Here is a 21,810-nt window from a genome sequence, read left to right on the forward strand (position 1 = left end):
AAATATCGAGCAAGTTTATAGACATGGGCTTACTGATTGCGAAGAGGGAACTCACTAGGGGTTGGAAATCTAAGACAGCACCAACGCACCACAGATGGCTGCATGAATTCCTGAAATGGGCAACGGCAGAGAGCACACTCAGGTACCAGCTAGCCCGGCGCACGGCGGACGAGAAGGCACAGGAAGCGGCACTAGCATGGGAGACCCTAGTCCAGGAGCTGAGGGACAGTGTAGAAACGGGAGAAGATGAGGAAGAAATCCCACACGGGGAGGCCCCTGAAGAGACAGGGTAGGACGCCGCACTAACTCCGGACACACACACCTAAGCTTTGTTTCCAAGATCCTACCTACACCAACTCGCCTGAGTTCACGGACATGACACTTTGGTTCAGACACCAGGGACACGGGGAGGGGGGCGGGAGAAAACAGTTAAACTAATCAATACTAAGTAGGGAGCTCATACACCACCACGGAACGAGGGGATGCAACGGAGGGCAGAACACCCAAAAGCGGAGGGGGTTGACTCACTGAGCCATCTGTGACTGGAGATTGTACACCATGATAAGTGATTATCTGCCGCCCAGCCTCCGGGATGTGGGTTGTAAGGCTGTGTACGTAAGGGAGGACAGTACAGATATGGATGCGACCCTGAAACCACACTGGTGTATATGTGATGTGACCCGCATTACCTCTGCAATAAAAATTGTTTTACAAAAAAAAGAGGGAGTTTCTGACTTCTTCAGGTACTCCCATCAGAAATGGAAAAGTTGTACAAGATTTACTGGAGGCAATCCAATTACCAAAAGAATTGGCAGTAGTCAAATGTGCTGCTCACAAATCTGGCACTGATCATGTGACCTTAGGAAATCGATTTGCTGATGAAGTGGCCCAACATTGTGCCAAACATCGCATGTCTGTAAATATAAAATTGGGGGGACATGGAAACAGCTGCCAACTTATGGTGTTTGAGGATGTGCCTACCTGGGAAGAGTTGAGAGATTGGCAGCATGCTGTGCCATCAACGGAAAAGGAAAAATGGAGGAAACTTGGTTGTCGACAGAGAAGTGAGGATGGTATCACTGTGGGCCCAAATGGTATGCCTGTGTTGCCTAGACATCTGCTTGCTTCAATGGCCAGGTTGATACATGGAGATTCATAGGTTGGTAGGGACGCCATGGTTCTGGTTTTCAAACAAACATGGTACAATCCGAAGTTCAGGAAAGTAGCAGAGCTCTGCCAGAGGTGCTTGACATGTCAGCAGTTCAACGCTGGGAAAAGAACAGCAGTTGAATTAGGAAAAATTGGGAAATCAGGGGGTCCCTTTGTAAGAGTGCAGATTGACTTCATCACCCTGCCTCGTTGTGAGGGAATGAGATATGTCCTTGTCATTGTCTGCCTATTTTCAAAATGGGTGGAAGCCTACCCTGCCAAAAAGAATGACGCCATAACTGTAGCAAAATTGTTACTGCGGGAATTAATACCTAGGTTCGGGGTGCCAGTCACAATTGAATCAGATAGAGGCAGACATTTTCAGAATGAGGTAATCGATCAGCTCTGTAAAGCATTCAAGATCACACAAAAGCTGCACTGTGCATATCGTCCAGAGGCTTCTGGAGTGGTGGAGCAAATAAATGGCACTATAAAATCGAGATTAGGAAAGATGTGTGAATCTACAGGCATGAACTGGATAAATGCTCAGAAGTATTCCAGATCGAAACACAGGCCTGAGCCCTCATGAAATCCTGATGGGAAGAGTAATGAGACAAGCATGGGTACCAGGACATAAACTGATAAACATTTCTGATGATTTGGTACTTGAGTACTGCAAGCAACTGGGTGACCAAGTGCGTTCTATCTCTCGCCAGATTGGGGAAGACGCCGTCCCCAATCCAACAACTCCAGTCCATAAATTGGTTCCAGGCGACTTGGTTGTAATAAAGAAGCATACTCGTACAAATTGCCTTGCACCGAAGAGGGGACGACAACGCCAAGTGATACTGGTGACCACGGCAGCGGTGAAGTGTGCCGGCGTTCCAAAGTGGATCCATGCCAGCCATACACAGAAGGTGATCCGAGACGAGAAAACTGACGCTGAAGGTTGTCCCGCTGAGGGGTCTCCAGACGATGGTCCTGAAGTAGCTGATGAAGAACAACCGAGCACCAGTCGAGATGAGTGGATACCCATAATCGACCTGACTGACGACCCCATCAGAACAAGAAGTCGAACATATGCAGACAGAGAGTGGGATAGAGAGGAAGAGACAGGCACAGGCGAAGACAATCAGATTATCGAAATCCATGTAAAATCTGAAGGTGAAGAAGGTCAGACAGGGACAGAGCAAGTGATCGAGACACCTCCACAAACTCCTGAAATTGAAAAGGGACAGACAGGAACTAGCGAAAAAGTTCGAGCAGAAGAAAATCAAGGGTTCGAAGTGCTTGAACAGGAACAGATAGAACTAGAAGAACGTGTTCAGGACACAGAAACTAAAACACCCAAAAGACTCATTAAGTATACACCTGAACCAGGCCAGCTTAGTGACCAGGCAGAAGAAATAGAAACAAGACCTGGGACTAGTCAGACAGGAAGGGAAGAAGCAGAAGCAGAAGTGCCACAAACAAACGAAAATAAAAGAGCATTAGAAGAAAACCAAATCACAGTGCCAGCTAAAAGACTCAAGAAAAAGAAAAATATCGGACCCAGATATATTAAGAGACTGAGACTGAGACTAAAAACAGTAGAAGAAAAACTTGAGCAAAGAAGAAAAAGTTCCCGTATTGCAGAGCAAGCTGGAGAAAGTTCCAAAAGAAGGAGTGATCGAATAAAAAGACTGAACGAAAAATATCAAGATCCTGAATGGACATATTTGATTTTGGAGGAGTTTGAGGATCTTGATATAACTGACGAAAGCGACGAAGAACAGACAGCTGATCATTCTGCCGAAGAAGACGAACCAACCTGAAGTTGCGCAGTGTAAGCTACCTGTGCAAAGTTACAAAGAGGGGTTAAGAACTTCTTCTGAACGAAAATGTCTGATTCAAATGTGAATGGAAGGCCTAGACGCAATTGTTGCAAAACATGCTGCAAAGTATGTATATGTAGTATAGCTATAGTGTTAATAATTTGGATAGGACTAACAGTTTTCATTCCTTATATGGTGAGCAAAAATACTAATATTGACCCTACACAGACTGGGACCACTGACACTGAAGAACTGACAACACGAAGTGTAGAAAGACGTGAAAAAGCACTTAGACAAACCAAATCAGACTTAGAAGCACCAGATGAGGAAGGACTACATTATCACGGAGTTAAGAACCAGACTCATCTAAATGTATTCACAAACCTGTTAGTACATTACGTTGAAACTATGGAAATAGAAGACTGCTATGTCTGCATTAAGCTACCCACTTCTGTAGCTGAAGGCGTGACTTATCATCACCTACCCTTGACCTATGGAATTTCCTGTAGTATTTTAGCTAGCTTATTTTACAAAAGAGGACCGTTACAGTACTACTACTCTAACTCAGACGTGATATTTTCTGAACTCCCTATACGTGGAAATCTGAATCCTGTTCATACTAAAAGTGACGTTACACGTTATATGGGAGAATACTTTCTGACTATAGGTACAATAGATTTCAATGAAGCACACAGAGATAACTTGACCTGTTCATTACGTGAACAAGAGAAAATGTTTCTAAACATGGCAGAGAAAAGAAGGGAGAGTTTCCAAAGAAAGGCAAATGACAAAAGACAGAAAACTCCCTAATGGGCTGAAAACATGGAAAGCACCTCAAATGGTGGGGCGGGTCCTGCTTTGTTGCTGGATTTCGAGAGAAAAGGGAAACTCTGCCTTCACCGCACAAAGACTAGTTATTATAATAACATTTTCATTGGTTCCAGTCAATGTGAACACAATTACAAGGTAATTGGAGGTTGGGGTTTCAAAAATGGGTCAGAACCTGTGTTTCCCGGAATTTATTATATATGTGGAAACAAGGATTATTTCAAATTGCCGGATCACTGGTATGGAAGCTGCTACTTTGGCATTGTCTTCCCGAGAATATACCATGTGAATGAAATTGCTGGAAGCAATGAAAACACTAATGGCTTAGTGCGTAGTAAAAGAGAAAGCGTAGGTGAAATAATGGGTAGTATTTTTAGTGCACTGATACCTGGAGTGGGAGTGGTTCTGAACACACACAGAATTTGTAAATTATCCAGTATAGTGGATGTGCTGTCTACTGACACAGCTCATGGATTTCTGTTGGTCAATACCGAAATGGTTGCGATCAGATCTATGGTTTTACAGAACAGACTTGCTCTTGATACCTTATTAGCAAAAGAGGGCGGAGTCTGCCGGATGTTGAAAGCGCAACATTGTTGCACTTACATACCGGACAAAAGTGTACAAATCAAAAAGTATGTGAAAAACATTACAAATTTGGAAAAAGAACTCAAACCACTGGAGGTTGATAGTGCCTGGAAGAGACTTACTGATGGTCTCTCCGCTGTAGGTCATTGGTTTTCTAATTTAGGTAAAGGTTTATTGTTTAAGGTACTGATGCCAATTGGAGTGATAGGTTTCGTCATATTCCTCATATTTGTCTGTTGCAAATGTCGCAAACACACAAAGAAGTACACTGTGAATAAGAGAGGTGTGAAACGGAGTATGGATGAACTTGAATTGGAAGACTTAAATAATCAGATTTACAAAAAGATGAAAAATTCTCACCCTAATAAAGATGTGAAAGAGAAATTGAATCGAATGTTGGAAGAGATGGAAATGCACAAAGTTTGAAAAGTTGGCATCTGATTCCATTAGTTTGTGATGATAGTAAATATCATCAAAGAGGGGATTGATAGAGCAAGATTTCGCATATTATGCGACTTGCTTGAAATCAAGAACCTCGAATAACTTATAACCCTATAACTCAACCTGTACGTCTTACTAATTTCCCTTTATTCTGATATTTGGGTGTCCTAGTGACGCTTGCATATGTGTTTTACTAATTCAATAACCCTTGTTCCTAAAAATGGCCGCTGCTTGATGGGTTTCTTCTGCGCATGCATTAGTCACACACACGTGACATGACGTACTTGCAGTTTTGGTGGGAATCCTTGCGCCTGCGCACTTGCTTCTAAAATGGCTGTCTGTATACTCACATGGTGAAGCTTGCGCTGATGCTTTATGTTATTGTATGTTATTGTCTGTTGCACTAATTCGTAATGGCATAGTATATTTTTCAATTAAGGGGTATAGAGTAGATATTCATGGTATCCAGTGAATTCATTTATTTCTATGTTTTAATTTGTTTTCGCTTACTTTTCATGTACCGCGATATTGGGGGTCTGAGGGAGACGCGAATCATCTTGAAAGTCCCTACTGCGCATGTCGCCATGGCAGAGAGAAGGCAACCTTGAGCAGTGGAACTCAGCCAGCTGGCAGCCACAGTTAAGATGCTCCTGTGAACATGACCTGCGACCCAGCAGGATGGAGTTGAACTGTACCGAAACTGTAACATTTGTTATTTTTCCATTGTATTCCGAAGATTGTCTCATGAGAACCCCAAATTCACTAGGCGGTCCCAGAGCATGCAAATTTAGGCTTGTAGGATTCGAATATGATTGGTGTGTTGACCTATCCTGCTTGAGGACCAATCGAAATTGGGGATTCTGACACTTGCAACATTTGGGGGGTGGTACACTGACCCGAAAACAGTATAACTAGCCTAGGTTTAGCTAGAGAAATGGTCCGACTTGTCTGAATAGCTGACCTGTCACTGACCCAACGCACTCAATAGGTGACTGAATACAGAGCGCTGCGGAACACTTTGTCTGAAATAGACGATAGACTCAAAAGGTTTTACTAAACCTTAAGTGCTGGCGGAGCACTTTGCTGGGGAGTTCGCTAACCCAATCGGGGTTCTGACTGATAGCTGCAGAAAGGGTGGAACGCAGGCGTTGCTTCCGAACTGCGGGTGCTGGTCGTTCCTTGGTGGTCCTGTCCTGATCCTAATCTGGTTTTCCTGTCCTGTCCTGGGGTGTCCATTCTGCACCTGCTGTCCATTGATGACTGTCCTTCCTTGGGGTATTTCCTATCCTTGACTGATCCGTGGCCAGGGTTGGTCTTCACACAATTCTAGCTAAATATATAGTGCTGAAACTCTATACTGCATCTTCTTTTTCCTGTCTTTTGCTTCAATAAAGACACACCTTTGCATACATTAATTTTCCATGCTTTTCGCAATCTAGTATATGAGAAGTCGTACATTTATTCTCCATAGCATGTTCCTATGTTTCCCCACCTTTAGAGCACCTTCTCTCCATATTGTTTATGAAATATAGATGTGGTTCTATAATTTTCTCATGTAAACTGATTTGAAGTAATATTGCTAGAACTATAGAATGTTCTACTTTTTCCCCCTCCTATAGATATATAGGATTTCCAATCTTTTATCCACTCTGAAGTATTTCCCCAATAGTAAAATTCTAGTTCGCGCCTAAGTTTGCCCCATTTAGAGTTATCCATTCCCAAATCTACTTAGCATATTTTATTTGTTCTTATCTTCCTTTAGACTCATAAATGGTTGCCTTAATTTTCTTTCTTTATGGTTATGTGCTGTTCGTTATTTTGATTATTGACTGCCTCTTGGTGGTAAATTGTATGCTCTCCGAATCTGAATTCTAGATAAACTTTTAAAACTTTTCAGTAGTTTGTGGTCATTTTATGAATACAAAGAAATATAAAAGTGGATATTTGCTGCCTGCCTTTCTTTTACAGCTAGCTCTCTGATCCATTGTGGTCATAGGTACCCGTAACGGTGGATTGGTAAGTCGGGTACACGAGGAATAAAATAGGAAAGGAACCAGGGTTACTGGTAGTAGAGTGTTAGGTCACCCGATTAATGTATAGGATAAATTGAAAATATATGGGCCTGGTACATGTATGGTGAAATTATTTGGCCGGGTGACCTGCGATCTCTATCAGTAGCAAGCAATTATAGATATAGAATTGATCTGACCAACGGAAAGAGATAAATCCAAGTAAGATTCCTTTAGACTCAGGGGCATCAGCTATGCTGGTGCTCCTGGATCTATCGGCCGCATTCGATACGGTGGACCACGTAAGACTAATGGCAAGGATGCAGGACACAGGCTTGGAGGACAAGGCACTAAATTGGCTTCAATCCTATCTAGCAGACCGCTCTCAGAAAGTTGCACTGGGCGCCTTCTCCTCCAAACCTAAACGCCTGTGGTGTGGTGTCCCCCAGGGGTCGGCACTCAGTCGGCTCCTTTTAATGTCTATCTAGCCCCTCTTTTCACCCTGATTGCCAAATGGGGGGTCAAGGCAATCTCATATGCCGACGATACACAACTAGTTTTCCCCTATGTGGAAATATCAGAGGCAGCGTTTAGCCAAATAAGGGGCTGCCTTCAAGATGTGGCCAAGTGGATGAACACCAATAAACTTAAGCTGAATGCATCCAAAACGGAGGTATTATTTTTTGGAAAAAATACACATCCTCCATCAGATCTATGGTGGCCCTCCGAAATGGGTCCTGCCCCAATCCCTGGAACCAATGCGAAAAATCTGGGAGTTAGATGGGATGTGAATCTCTCTTTCTCCTCGCACGTCCAGCAGGTTACTACTGGATGTCTTCAAAAACTCAGGAACCTTCGGAAATTTCTGTCTCTTCTTCCTGCTGAATGCCGCAAAATGGTGGTACATGCGACAATCACATCCAGACTGGACTATTCAAACGGCCTCTACCTTGGCCTGCCCAAATATTTGGTGCAGCGCTTACAGATCGTGCAGAATGCGGCTGCGAGACTAATAAAACCTATTCCTTTCAGACATCATATCTCTCCGCATCTGCGCGAACTGCATTGGCTCCCAGTAGCAAGCAGAGTTACATTTAAAGTTCTTACCTTAGCGTTTAGAGCACTGAAAGGTACCTGCCCTACCTACTTAAAACTCAGACTCCCCCGCTACCACCAGGAGAGACATCTGCGCTCTAATTCTCGGCTTCAGCTGGCTATTCCACGAGTTAGGAAGGCCAGACTTGGGGGCAGATCTTTCTCTGCTGGCACGGCGAAACTTTGGAACGCCCTTCCTCTGGCCATTCAATCTGCCTCGACAGAAGCAAGCTTCAAGAAGCTCCTTAAGACCTGGCTTTTTACGCAAAAAACTTAAACCTTCTCCCCTAGCTTCCCCCCAGTTGATAGCACTCTCTTAGCGCCGGGACATCTCCTTGTGAGGTAGCTGTTCGCGCTCTACAAGCATCTGTATTATTATTATTATTATTCCCTAAGTATTCAAATCTTTAGCTTTCCTATCCCAAATGGTGGGGGTCCTGGTCCCTTGCATTATTGTTTGGGCACTCATACCTGCTGTTCACTGTGCAAGTAGATTACCCATAATGGTAGAAGGCTTACCTCTGAATATATTGTATATAGAATCTAATGTCTAGAAAACAAATGCTCAGAATAGGCTATCTTGCAAGCATACTAGGACAGGTCCTATTGTTAAAAATTCTGTGCACTAAGGGGCTTAGTACAACTGAAAAGAGGCAATCCTGCAGACAAACCATTCGAGGTTGGTTCAACAATAGAAATCAGATTCAGGCCCAACCCGTGCGGCATCTGGAGAGGGGATCAAACCTGAACTTCTACTGGAAAACAACAGGAGAAGGATCAGGTGGGAACAACTGGCCTCAACTGAGGAAAAACTCCCGAGGCTCTATGCAGGGATAATCCCCATTTTGAAAACTGTGGGAGACTTGGCTACCGAGGTGGGAAATAAAGACTCACAGGCCAAACTACACCAGGCCCACGAGGATCTTATAAAGGCTGTGGCCCCCGTCCTTTTTAGTAACGTGCAGAATTCAAGGAGGGGGCAGCCATATAAATCCTCGTGGTACAACGCAGCCTGTAGAAGAGCAAAGGGGGAACTCTTCAGAACGATCAAGGAGGGCCTAGGCGGGGAACAGCTAAGAGAACGTAGACGGGCATATAAAAAACTCACTGCCCACGCCAAAACCGAATGGGAAGAGAATCAATGGGAAGAGCTCACTAAGTCCCTAGCGACAAAAGATCACCGACTGTTCTGGAGAATAGTAAGCGGGGGGTCGGAGAATCTCCACTCGGCAATTGAGCCAAACATTGCCCCAGAGGTGTGGCAGGCACACTTTCAATCCCTTTATAGCTCTGAACCGGGAGAATCCACCACTGACACCGGTGCTGGTTGGCCTGATTATGAGGGAGATCCAATAACACTGGGCGAGGTTAGGGTTGCAATAGCAGGACTCACCTCGGGAAAGGCGCCGGGATTGGATGGCCTACCCGGGGACCTTTTTAAGCAGGAGCCCAATGTTTGGGCGCCCTACCTTGCCACGTTATTCAATGGAGTCCTCAGTGGTATGGAAATCCCCAGCACTTGGCTGGGGGCGGAGGTGGTCCCTATTTTCAAAAAGGGCTTGCCTCTTCTCCCAGCCAACTACAGACCAATCAGTCTAATCGATGTGGCACAGAAGCTGTTTGGTAGGGTATTGTTGAACCGGCTCCAAGATTGGACAGAAGAGTTGGGTGTCCTTAGCCCGTACCAGGCGGGATTTAGAAAGGGTATTTCCACACTAGACCAGGTCTTCCGATTGAATATTATATACTGGAGGGCAGCGGTATTTGAGGGCGGCAGCCTATACACAATCTTTGTGGATCTGCGGGCCGCTTTCGACCTGGTGCCTAGAGGGAAATTGTGGAGCGTCTTGGCTGAGATGGGCGTTCCCCCTGACATCCTGATAATCTTGCATGACAATAATTATGCCCGAGTGAGGTGCGGGAGGTCAGGGGCTTTGACGGATAGATTCCCCGTTGACAGAGGGGTTAGACAGGGTTGTGTGCTGGCACCGACCCTGTTCTGCCTCTTTGTCAACGGGGTGATCGCCCACCTAAATGCCACTGAATACACTGACGCCCCCAAGCTGAACGGCAGTAGGGTGCCTGCAATTATGTTTGCAGACGATACCCTGCTGCTGTCCAAAACCCCAATGGGGATACAGAGGATCCTCGACTCATTCGTGGCCTTTTGCACTGATAGAGGCTTGGAAATTAATGCGGCCAAAACTAAGTTCATGGTTCTGAACCCAAGCCATAAATTGCGGCCAAATCCACTATTGGGAGCCTCGCGGCTCGAGAGAGTTTCCACCTTTGACTATCTTGGCGTAACTCTTAATGAAACTATGTCTTGGGGAGCACACCAGAGCAGGGCCAATCTAAAATTGATACAGACCACAGGGGGTATCGCGCGGATGTTAAATGGTTCCACATACCGACCACTGGGGCCGCTCATCCAGATCTACAAGGCACAAGCCAGGGGTGCTACTATGTATGGGGCGGAATTGTGGGGGCACACATCTTGTCGTAGTCTGTCCTTAACAGAGAATAAATTCATCAGACAGATAGTCGCACTTCCGCCGAGCACCCCACTCCTCCCCCTGAGGCTAGATCTGGGTTTGCGTCCCATAGCTGACGAACTAGGCTTGAGACCCATAGCCTTCTGGCGAAGGCTGTGGAGTAGCAACGAACTTCATGCCTATAGGGCGGAATTAATGGAGCTATTGACCCATCCAAAAGCGCTATTGATCCCCTGGATAAAGTATATCCAAAACTCTTGCACGGCACTGGGGCTCCCTGACCTCTGGTCTAACCCTGCTAACGCCTCATTAAACATCTCAAGGAGAGCTCTGGCTATCGCTTATCATGAACATAAATTAGCCACGGCCCTAGACAGTCAGTGTGAAGGGTCACTAACTTCTGTTTTTCTGCAAAGCAAGGACTCGTACAGGCGGGAGAGGGTCTTAGATGCCATCTACCCCGCGCTGGCCAGGAAGCTGTTTCTCCAATGGAGATATGGCACACTGCCTCTACGATCCTTTACCAGCTCCTGGTCATCGCCTCCCTCCACCAAGCAGTGCCCGGCTTGCACTGCGGCGGAGGAAAGCGACTTACACGTCGTCCTGTTTTGCCCAGCTTACAAGGCAGCGAGGAAATACTGGCTCCTACCATTGATCAGAAATCTGGGTTGTAGGGAGTACCTCCCAATGTACAGAATCCTAAAAACCGATGCCTCTAGTATAACTGTATTTGTATTAGCAAAATTCCTCACCAATGTCTGGCACACTCGCACCCGTATTCTGAAGATGCAGGCTCTTTCGTAATTTTAGGTTTATAGTCTTTTTTAATGTAGTTTTATTAGTATGTAGTCTCAAGGTTTTAGATTGTATTGATTATGCATGTTGATTTTATAGTGTCTATGCATGTTTTACTTTATATCTTTGATGGCCAATGGCCGAAATAAAGATTGGATGATGATGATTCAGGGCCTTCAAAGGCTTTGCCACAACCCTATGAAACTGTTTTTGTGGAGTAAAGTTATCACATTTTTAAATTTCTGGGAAGTATGTAGCATTTATCACTCTTGGCTTTTTGAGTGGAGAGGCATTATCGGTCTCATCTTCTTATTTTTAAGAGAAAGGCCAGCTTGTGTTTCTGAAACAGAGTGGTAGTTGAATATTAGAACGTTGAATTCTGGTTTCTATTTGTTCTGCTAGAATATTAAAAAAGACTCCACCATCAAAGGTTACACCACGGCATCAGTAACCCGCATTAAAAGGAACTAATGCTGAATACATTTTGTCACACCACGTGGGGGAACATAAATCTCCTCGGTAGAAGGAGGTACTACTTATAAGGTATCTGCAAGAGGAATACTATTCACTGTAGTATGGTGAATGTTCAGTCATACTGGTCTAGCAACCTGACAGTAAATAGGAGAAATATAGGACTTTGCAAAGTCATTAAACAGACTCTGATGCCACAAATGAGGAACTAGGGACTACACTACGTTCTCTGATTACATAAAAGTACTTCATGACCTATGATAAGGTAGGCAGAAGGGCTGAATTCCAGATCACCACTTTAATTAAAAAAGTATATAGACTTCAAGTGAATAGCTACAAAATGTTGAGAAACAAGCTTTGATAGCACATTGGGTTACTCCAAAATTGTTAATGTTAGTGGTCCTGCCAAGTGGCTTACCAATACACGTGCAAGTCGTCTAGTTCTTCTTTTTGGCTGACTTCTTGTGTATTTCTTTGGGCAAGGTGAGGGATGGACCTGGGCAGCCTCTAGTGTGTGTCTCAACAATGATATGAAAGAAGTAAAGAAGTTTTATCTTCTGCATTTTTACTCTTGTTGAGGATAAAAAGGAGTGCTTTATATATTTTTTGGTTCAGTGCAAATGCATCAATTTATTTATTTAGCGATTTGTAAAGCGCCTGGTGACCCGAAGGCATCCCCGCGCTGTTAAATTAGTGTAGACCGAAGAGGAGGGGATACTGTAGTGGGTACTATTTGGGGAAAAGGAAGGTTTTCAGTCTTTTACGAAAGAGTGGGTAGCAGGGTTCCAGACGGAGGCTGCGGGGGAGTGAATTCCATCCTGAGGACGCTTTTACCGCAAAGCGTCGACCACCGGTGCGTACTTTTCTGAATCTGGGGACAATGGCCAGGCGTTCGTTATCTGAGCGCAGACGTCTAGGGGCTTTATAGGGGGTGACCATGTCTTCCATAACGGCAGGGCCTACACCGTTGATGAGTTTATGGGCGGTGCACATAGCCTTAAATTCCACCCTCTGACGTACTGGGAGCCAATGTAGGGCTTTGAGGGCTGGACTGGCTGGGGCTCTGGAAGGAAGGCCCATGATGAGCCGCGCCGCCGCATTTTGTGTCCGTTGTAGTTTAGCCATGGTGTATTCAGGCGCGCCGAGGTAAATGGCATTGCTGTAGTCCAACCGGGCAAGGATAAGGCCTTGGACCAGTAATTTCCTTGATACAGGGGGGAGAAGTGGAAGGATCTTACGTATGGATCGCATGAGTCCAAAACAGATGCCTGCTGTTTTGGCTGCTTGGGTCTTCATGGTCAGTTCTGGTTCCAGCCAGATTCCCAGTGTCTTAATTTCTTTTTTCGGGGTAGGTACCTCACCGAAAACGTCTGGCCAGACCGACGAGGGAATGGATGTCCATTTCTTGCCCATAAGCATTATTTCAGTTTTTGCTCCATTGAGCTTCAGCGATGACTCGCACATCCAGAGATGAATGTCCTGGAGGCAGTTCAATAAGTTCTCTGGATGGTTGTCAAGGTGAGATAGTGAAACGACAAGTTGCGTGTCATCCGCATAACTCACTGTTTTTATTCCATAGGGGGCAATGACGTCTTCCAATGGGGCCATATACACATTGAACAGGGTGGGACTAAGCGAAGACCCCTGAGGGACTCCGCTTGAGAGTGGAAGAGGGGCAGAGTGTGAACTGCCGTCCCACACCTGGAATGAGCGGCCTGATAGAAAGGAGTCTATCCAAGCAAGCGCCTTACCCGCGACTCCTGCCCTCGCCAGCCGATGGAGAAGCACACGGTGGTCCACCGTATCAAAGGCTGCACTGAGGTCCAGGAGGATCACCGCCACTGACCCTCCTGAATCCAGAATGCACCTTGCCTCCTCGATGACAGTGAGGAGTGCGGTGTCCGTACCATGGCCAGGGCGGAATCCCGTTTGTGACCGGCGCAGGAGATTGTTAGTTTCAAGGTATTGGGATAATTGCCCATTGACTAGTTTCTCGGCCATCTTGCTGATGCAAGGGAGAAGCGAAATCGGTCTGTAGTTGGCCATGTCTGCAGGATCCAAATGTGGTTTTTTAATAAGGGCCTTAACAACAGCGCTCTTCCAACTCGGGGGGACACAACCTTGTGATAGGGAGATGTTGATAAGTTCCATGATAGTAGGAGCTATGGTAGAGGACACTGTTTTTAGAAATCTGACAGGGGCCGGGTCAAGAGGAGAGCCGCTTTTCATCTTGGCCAATGTTGAGACTACTTCATCCAAAGATATTGCTCTGAATGTGAGTAATTGAGGATGTAGGCTATTACCCATAATATTGGTAGTCGCCTCATTGTCCGTGTTGAGAGATGGACTAGGAGGTGGAAGGGAGGCTAGTATTCGTGTGATTTTGGAATTAAAATACAAAGCCAGTTCGTTGCTTCTGTCCACCAGGGGTGGGTCCGAAGAGGGAGGAACTGGGATTTTAAGCAATTCTTTGGCGATGAGATATGATTCTCTCGCCGAGTTGGTAGAGTTTTTTATTCTGGCATCATAATGAGTGGCTTTAGCGAGCTTTAAAGTAGATTTATAGACTCTCACCGACCTGCGATAGGCCTCCTTACTGGCATGAAGCCAGTCCTTTCTCCACAATCTCTCTGCTCTTTTGCACTCTTTGCGGAGAGATCTGAGTTCGGGGGTATACCAGGGGGCAGAGCCCATTTTCCCATTTTTTTCCTCACGATTTTTTAAAGGGAGGATGGAATCGAGAGAGGTGGAGATCCATGTCCTAAATTGTTTGTCGGCAATATCAGAATCAGCCGGAAGGGTAGGAGTTGAGGAGTTAAGGGTTCTAGTCCAGTCTTCCGCCGAATGTCTGGCCCATGTTCTGTCCCTGGTATATGTTGCTAGTTTATGTGGTTTCCTGAATAACCCTGGTAGATGAAAGGTGACCATAAAGTGGTCCGTCCATGGGAGGGGGAGGGCCTCTTTAGTAACCAGAGAGTAGATATTAGTGAACACTGGATCTAGTAGATGTCCCTTATTGTGTGAGGCTCCGGAATTGGTCAGGTGGATGTCATAGGCTGCCAGGTCATTGATCAAATCAACTGCGCCTGTGTCTAGAGGATCGTCAAAGTGTATATTCAGGTCTCCTAAAATAGAGAAGTTAGAGGTAAGATGGGCTAAAGATGATATGGCATCAAGGAGAGATACCGCAAACGGGCCATAGTGGCCCGGTGGACGATAAATCAGTAGACCAGACAGCGAACTTGTCGGGGCTAGCTGGATGGTGAACAGGCAGCTTTCAGCATCCAAAATGTGGGCATCGTTGGCTCTGCACAAAAAGTAGTCCCGGTAAATGATGGCTAGTCCACCACCTCTGCCAGTGGGGCGGGGTTGAGACTGAATGAGAAAGCCCGGAGGAAGGGCTATGACTATATCCGCATCCGAATGGTCGGTAATCCACGTTTCTGTAAGAAACAGAATATCCAAAGCATGGTCTGCTATAAGATGATTAATAAGCAGGGCATGCATGGGTAAGGACCTGCAGTTTAATGCGGCTAGTTTTAGACCTGGGGGGGAGACTGGGGGTTTAGGGAGTTGTAGCTGAGCTGGGTAGCATATAGTGCAGCTCGTAAAAGGTCTTTCCAAATCGTGTACGTAATTACAGGTGCTATTATTAGAAGGTCTCAGACTGAGTATGTCTCGGCGGGAATAGCTTACCCTTGTAAGAGCCAGATCCGACAAAGGGTCTGGCCCTGAGCCCGGTCGTGCGCGGACGGGCGCAGACGGGCTTGCCTTAGGCGCGCCTTCGGCGCGCAAACGGCGCTCCCGCTGAGCTCGTCCGCTGCGCTTGCATGACTGGCACATTTATGGGGTGATGGGGGCGTGGCCTCCTGTGTGGGCGTGTCTCCGCCTAGTGACTGCGAAGAGGGGGAATCCCTGTTTCAGCGATAATATCCGCTGTGTCAGGGGGTCTGCGGGGGACTGCTCGGCGAGGTGCACAGTGCCCGTGAAGTGAGTGGAGAAATTTTAAAAGTTTCAGCAACAACAACAATTTTAAAATACAAGTCCTCCGGCTTCCGCCTCAGAGGTTTACACAATCTACCGTCGCGCGTTTACTTCGGCGCTTAAGTAGGCTGTCGGGTGGGCGTGGCCTCCTGTGTGGGCGTGTCTCCGCCTAGTGACTGCGAAGAGGGGGAATCCCTGTTTCAGCGATAATATCCGCTGTGTCAGGGGGTCTGCGGGGGACTGCTCGGCGAGGTGCACAGTGCCCGTGAAGTGAGTGGAGAAATTTTAAAAGTTTCAGCAACAACAACAATTTTAAAATACAAGTCCTCCGGCTTCCGCCTCAGAGGTTTACACAATCAACTGAGGTCCATGGCACAAGGTTGGTGTATAAAACACTGGCAGAAAGAGGGTTCAGCCTATGATGGAAGGAAGGTTCCCTAGGACACAGGTTTTGTCAATCTTCCCTGAAGACAGAGGCCCTCTTAAACTTCTTGGGATATTTGGTAAAAATCTTATTTGAGCCCGTCTGCTTCAATCCTGTGCAGCTTGATGCAGACACCGGCACCCTCCTCTATGACACCTTGAGAGCCTTATCAGAGGTGAAAAGGCTGTTCACTGCCTCAGGTCCCCAAGACTTACAGTTGAGTGTTTTCCTGGAGAGAGGTGCTCTTGTGCACCTGGAGTGTTCACTATTTAGTGAGTGGAAGACATTTGAGAATTCGGGGGGCAACCCCTACAATGTTACTGATCGAAGCAGCACACCTTTGATATGGAATTACAGTTACAGAGATGCTAAAGCTTCGGTCCTATGACAAACCCAAAAGTCACCTTGACAGCTTACCTACAATCTCTGATGAACTATAGCAATGAAGGGGCAGGAGCTCTCATTTGGATTTTTCAGCTGTGAAACATTGGCTCTTTGTAGATCAGTATCTGTGCACTATCTTCATACAATACCCAGTGCAACGCCTGAAGCAGATTATCAATGGTGTAGGCAATGTTACTATTTCTGATCATTCTCTTAAAACGAAAGAAAATTCAAAAAAATACATTCTTTCTGAAGGGAAGGCAGCAGAAAATGGAGATACTACATGGGATGCAACTGGAGAAGCTGATCACTCGGTCCTTATGAGAGGAGTTAAAACACAACTTGAATGGGAACATTTTGTTATACTTGGATTGTTGCAGACACTGGACACACACAGGTAATCCACACAAAGGAGTCAAACTGAAAATATTTTAAGGGCCAATACTCCTTTGTAAAGCTAGCTGTTCCTGGTCATGCTTGCAACTGCATGGGAGACTCTGTGGAAAAAAATACTCCATACATTTACATTATGTATGCTGTCTGCTTGCTATATAATGCTACTGTCTGATTAGACCCCAAACTCCCATTTTAAAATACCCATCCGAATTGAAATGCTGCCCCTTAACTGAAACAATACCTGTTGCTGAAGGTCTGCATGGGCAAGTGCTGGTGCACCCATATATTCAGCGTGCTGGGCCTCTGCCACTGCCCGCTGGAGGGAGTTGAACTGTTCCTGAAGGACACACCAATGGTCCTTTGCCTGGGCTTCAGGCAGGCCAGCCGCTTTGACAGCCATTGCAGTGCAATTCTTTTGCGATTTCTCCAAGTCGCTCTTTGGACCGTCGGTATTTCCCAGTTCTTTCTGTGGTCGTCTCTTCCCTGTGTCTGGCCATAGGTTAGCAGAACACTCCTTTGCACCCGATGATAGCTCGAGATTCAGCAGCTTTTGTTTCAACATGTCCCTTTCACCTGCAAGCAACATACAGCTATTGTGCAGGTTCTCCAACTTGAAGGGTTCAGTCCCTGTTTCTTGACTGGGACCAATATTCCCCTGGCCAGTGGTAACTGTGGTGAATGATGCTGGTATCTTGTTAATCAGTGGCATTCTTCCTGAGGTGTCATCTACATGGCTGTTTACCAGGTTCTCTGCGGGACTAGGTAAAAAACAGACATCCTTATCCAGCGTGGACATCTCAGATGGATACATTGTTTCTTGGCCCCCTTTTTGAATGCCTACCTCAGTTTGTTTCCCCAGTTGGTGACTTTTTCCTTCTTCTGGATAAGCCAGATCCAAATCCATGTCCTGCTTACAAGAGGGCAACTCAAAAAGTTGGGCTGTTTCTGTACCTCCTGGGCTGTGGCATGTAATCTCTCGTTTATCCATAGCCCAGGTTTCCATTTGGCCTTCTACAACATTTGGAGGCAAGCTGCTGCTAAGCTTCATTTCTTGTGCAGAGCTTGCTATATATGTTTTGGTTGAACTGTCCTCTATCACCAGCGGACTGCCGTTCTCCAAAGTTCCTTGCTTATGGTGGAGGATAGCATATTCCAAGACAGTAGGATCTGATGCTCCCGCAGCTCTGGAAGATTTTTCTGGTGATACCTGGGACTTGGCCGCCAGCAGTTTCACATTTTCAGCATGTAGCCGTGCCATGCACTGGCTATACCGTTCCACTGTTTGATCCTGATTGGCAATCTGAGCCTCCTTTTCCTCCAGGCTCTGCAGTAAGTCATCAATGTTCTGAGTCTGAGTCTCAAAGGCCAGAGTCAACTGCTGGGTCTGCATATTAATGGTGGCCTGCAGGCGGTTGAGCTTCTCTTGCATTTCACTGGCTCTATTTTCCGCCTCCAACTTCTCCACAGAGAGTGTTTCACACTGAACCTGAAGCTCCTTCACTTTCTGATCCATGCCTTCCAGCTCTGTTTCTCTAGGGTGCGTGGAGAGTGCCTTCTCGTCTTGACTCCTTTCCTCTGCATCTTGGTAGAATTTATTATAGTCCTGGGCTGCTTTCAGCTGTTCTTCCAAACTGTTTATTCTCTCATTGAGTACTTTCATTTCACAGCCCTTTTGAGTCATTAAAGTGTTGCTAGACATTAGTAGGTCACTTCCACACTTCTCTTCGTCTTTAGTAGTATTGCCTTCCAGTCCATGGACTTCTCTGGGATCCTCTCCACAACTCTGCTTTAGTACTGCTGGTTCTTCACCTCCCATGGACTCGAGCTGGACATTCTTGTAATCCTTCAGGTCATGCTGCATTTGGTTAATAACCATCTCCTTCTCCTGGATGTCAGATTCCCTGGCTTCCAGTACTGCAGAGAGCCGCCTGCACTCATCCTCCAATTCTTGGCCTGCCTGTTGATGCTCAGTTGACCTGCGCCTCTCACTTGCTAGATCCCCTTCCACACGAGATAGCTTCTCTTTCAGCTCCATCACCTGCTTTTTTAGCCGCCCAGTCTCCACGGTGTACTTCTTATCGCTCTGCTTCAGTTTCAAGCTGGACTCGAAGAGTGCCTTTTGTCTCAACTCTGATTCCTCTGACAGTTCATTCATCTTCAGCTTCAACTCTGACAGCTCAGTCTGCAGGGCCTGGTCCTCCGCTTGTAATACTCCACCCCACTCATTGCCTGCAGGTAGACACTGGCCTTTTTCCTCTGAACTCAAAGGCGCTTCTGCAGAGACTCTTCTGTCGGTCTGACATGAGGTCTCTCCATGTTCATAAGTTAAGGCCACCTCTTCTGTACTCAAAGGCCTCATTTCATTGAGATCTACTGCAAAGCACTGTTTCTTCAGTGTTGGCTGTGAGACATCAGAGTCCCTATGGGACCCATGCAATAATGTTCTATCAGGCTCCAGAACAACTGTTAGCCCACTCTTCTCTGATGTGTTATTATCAACCTTTCCGGTGAATTCCGTCAGTATCCCTGCCTCATTCTGAAATATGTCCTCTTTGCGGGGAGAGGGATTTTTTCCTAATATGAAAGCTGTCTCCTTAGAACCCTCTTGCCTTCTTTTTTCTTTGTTCAGGATCTGATGCGCTGGAAAAGAAGGGAAAAATAAAAATGTTAACATTGTATAATGATTTTTTAACAGCTCTTACCAGCACCCTATAGATAGGCAATCCCAGTGTAAGACCTCTAAAATGTAATGACAGCAGCATCATTCAGGTGGAAAATGGTTTTGAAAGCTGACCTGTTTTACCCAGTGAGCCAGAAATACTAAATGACATAGAGCCAATATAAATATTCCAATCTCAAAACGTGGTCTCAAATTGAGTACCGTCTTTTTGTGACTGGAATCTGATTTTACAAGCCAACCTATGTACTAATGGGTTGGTTAAAAAAAATACTAAATCATACTGCTCGCAGACCAACCTGCTAATGAGTATTAATTGGGCCAGTCACAAGTTGTGACCCACTACGATTGGCTATAATCACAGGGATGGTAGTCTGCAACAGTAAGCAGACCACCATCCCTGTGACTGCTTTTCAAAATTGAAAACCTTTTTATTCCATTAAAGCTGCCTGGATTACTTACCGGAATGTGTCAGTTTTGAAACATTTCAACAAAGCAGAGGTTTCATGGACCACTGCATACCCCCCTGAAGTTGTCACTCCAATTTGCAAAGAGGAAGGAGTTCAGTGGGAAATCCTTCCCTTTTACTAATAAGTTCACAATCCAACTCGGTAACTTATCAATGGTGTGTGACCGGAATTCTGGTTGCAAAAGTATATGCCCCTTCCAAGTTATGATGTAGTATCCAGTTCTAAACCTATTTCAACAGTTGTAAAACTTTACCGATTCCTGAAATTGGTTTAGTACAGACCAAAAAAAGGTTTGCTGAAAACGTTAATACATCTGTCCCAAAATATTACGGTTTTAATGCACAAACACTTACACACTGCTTCGTCCTGTCAGTGGATGATACATTTTCACACTCCAACTACACCAAATCCACCTACCAGAAAATGTTGATTTTCACTTTCCATACACCCATGCTTTCCCTGAAAGACCATGCAACCCTTAATGTACACATACCCATCCCATCATCTCATCTCACTGTTAAAACTGTATTAGATTATTCCACCAAATCCAAAACCTCAGGACAACACTTCTATTTCCTTGCACTCTAAAACGTATCTAACACACCAATTCTTGCCCTAAGCTCAGGGGTTCCCAAACTTTTTCGAACCATGTCTCCTTTGACTCATTGGCCATTGCCCATGGCTCCCCACTGTTTTTCTGGAGGATGGGGTGCATGTAAGCCCAGCCTCGAGAGTACTTGCATTTTTTTCACTGAAAATAATTGGGATGAAGCTGATGAAGGCATTATAATCATACGCAGGGTGTTTCATATTACTAAGGCGGCACCTCTAATAAAATATTCCTAGTTACACTTCTTTGCCCATGCCTTTTTTAGAGTACGCCCTCAAACTTTTTTATCCCCCTTACAGTGCAAGATAGCACCCCTATGCATGTAGGCCCCATTGCCAAAGTGTTTCTGTGCTTGAACAATATTTGCATGCACTTCCATTTCTACCCATGTCATATGTGTACACAGCTGTCTCAGCAGGGTGACTCACCATTTTTTAAACCAAATACATCTTTATTTTTGCTGTTTACTCCCTAAAATTGCCTCCAAATCAACGCAAGAAAAATAAATTCCTCAGATTTTATGTTTGTTTATGTGTGTGTACTGAAAGAAATGTGTACTGGAAGTACCTATGATTCAAGTAAAATGGCAATACTTAATAATACTTAGTGTGTTTAATAGACAGGACAACTGTACTTTCCTGATAACTAGCATTGGTTTAAAATGCATTTGAAAAAACCCAAAACTAACAAAATAAATCAGGCATCTTCCACTTAATTTTAGAGTGTTGGAACGTGGAGATGCAGTGAAATATGGAGGTAATCTCCCTCGACATGCCATCAATTAAGCACTACGTTTACAGCTTTAGGCATGTCACTTACAAATCATCGACATCATGCGTTTAAGTCTAATTAGTTTAACTGAAAGTGCTTGCTGCGTGGCTCCCCTGGCTAAGTTTGACGGCTCCCCAGGTAGCCACGGTGCACAGTTTGGGAACCACTGCCTAAGCTGCTTAAACTTCCCTATTTTAACCAAAACTATAGACTGGTTTGACTTCAATCAACTCTATTTCTACCGTCATAGGACTGGACTGCAAACCAAAAACACCCAGGAAATATTTTGAATTGCAGCCCCATATGCCATGGAGCAAATGAGCCCAACAACCCCTGGAGCTTTCGGTGAAGTTCAGCCAGTCTCATTAAACCCCTTCCATGCTCATGACGGAACGGTTCCGTCATGAGC

At 45.5% G+C, this 21,810-nt stretch overlaps 1 protein-coding gene across 5 annotated transcripts in view; it reads right to left on the reverse strand.

Moving 5' to 3' along the window:
• The window catches only part of LOC144781595 (uncharacterized), a 483,894-nt gene that overhangs the window by 165,249 nt on the left and 296,835 nt on the right, over nucleotides 1-21,810 (reverse strand). For all 5 annotated transcript variants that reach the window (XM_078660513.1, XM_078660514.1, XM_078660512.1 and 2 more), the window contains exon 12: nucleotides 17,115-19,513. In XM_078660513.1, coding sequence (XP_078516639.1) covers nucleotides 17,115-19,513 — 2,399 coding nt within the window. The remainder of the gene's footprint in view (nucleotides 1-17,114; nucleotides 19,514-21,810) is intronic.

Source organism: Lissotriton helveticus, chromosome 9 (genome assembly GCF_964261635.1).
Source record: "Lissotriton helveticus chromosome 9, aLisHel1.1, whole genome shotgun sequence".
Classification (NCBI taxonomy): Eukaryota; Metazoa; Chordata; class Amphibia; order Caudata; family Salamandridae; genus Lissotriton; species Lissotriton helveticus.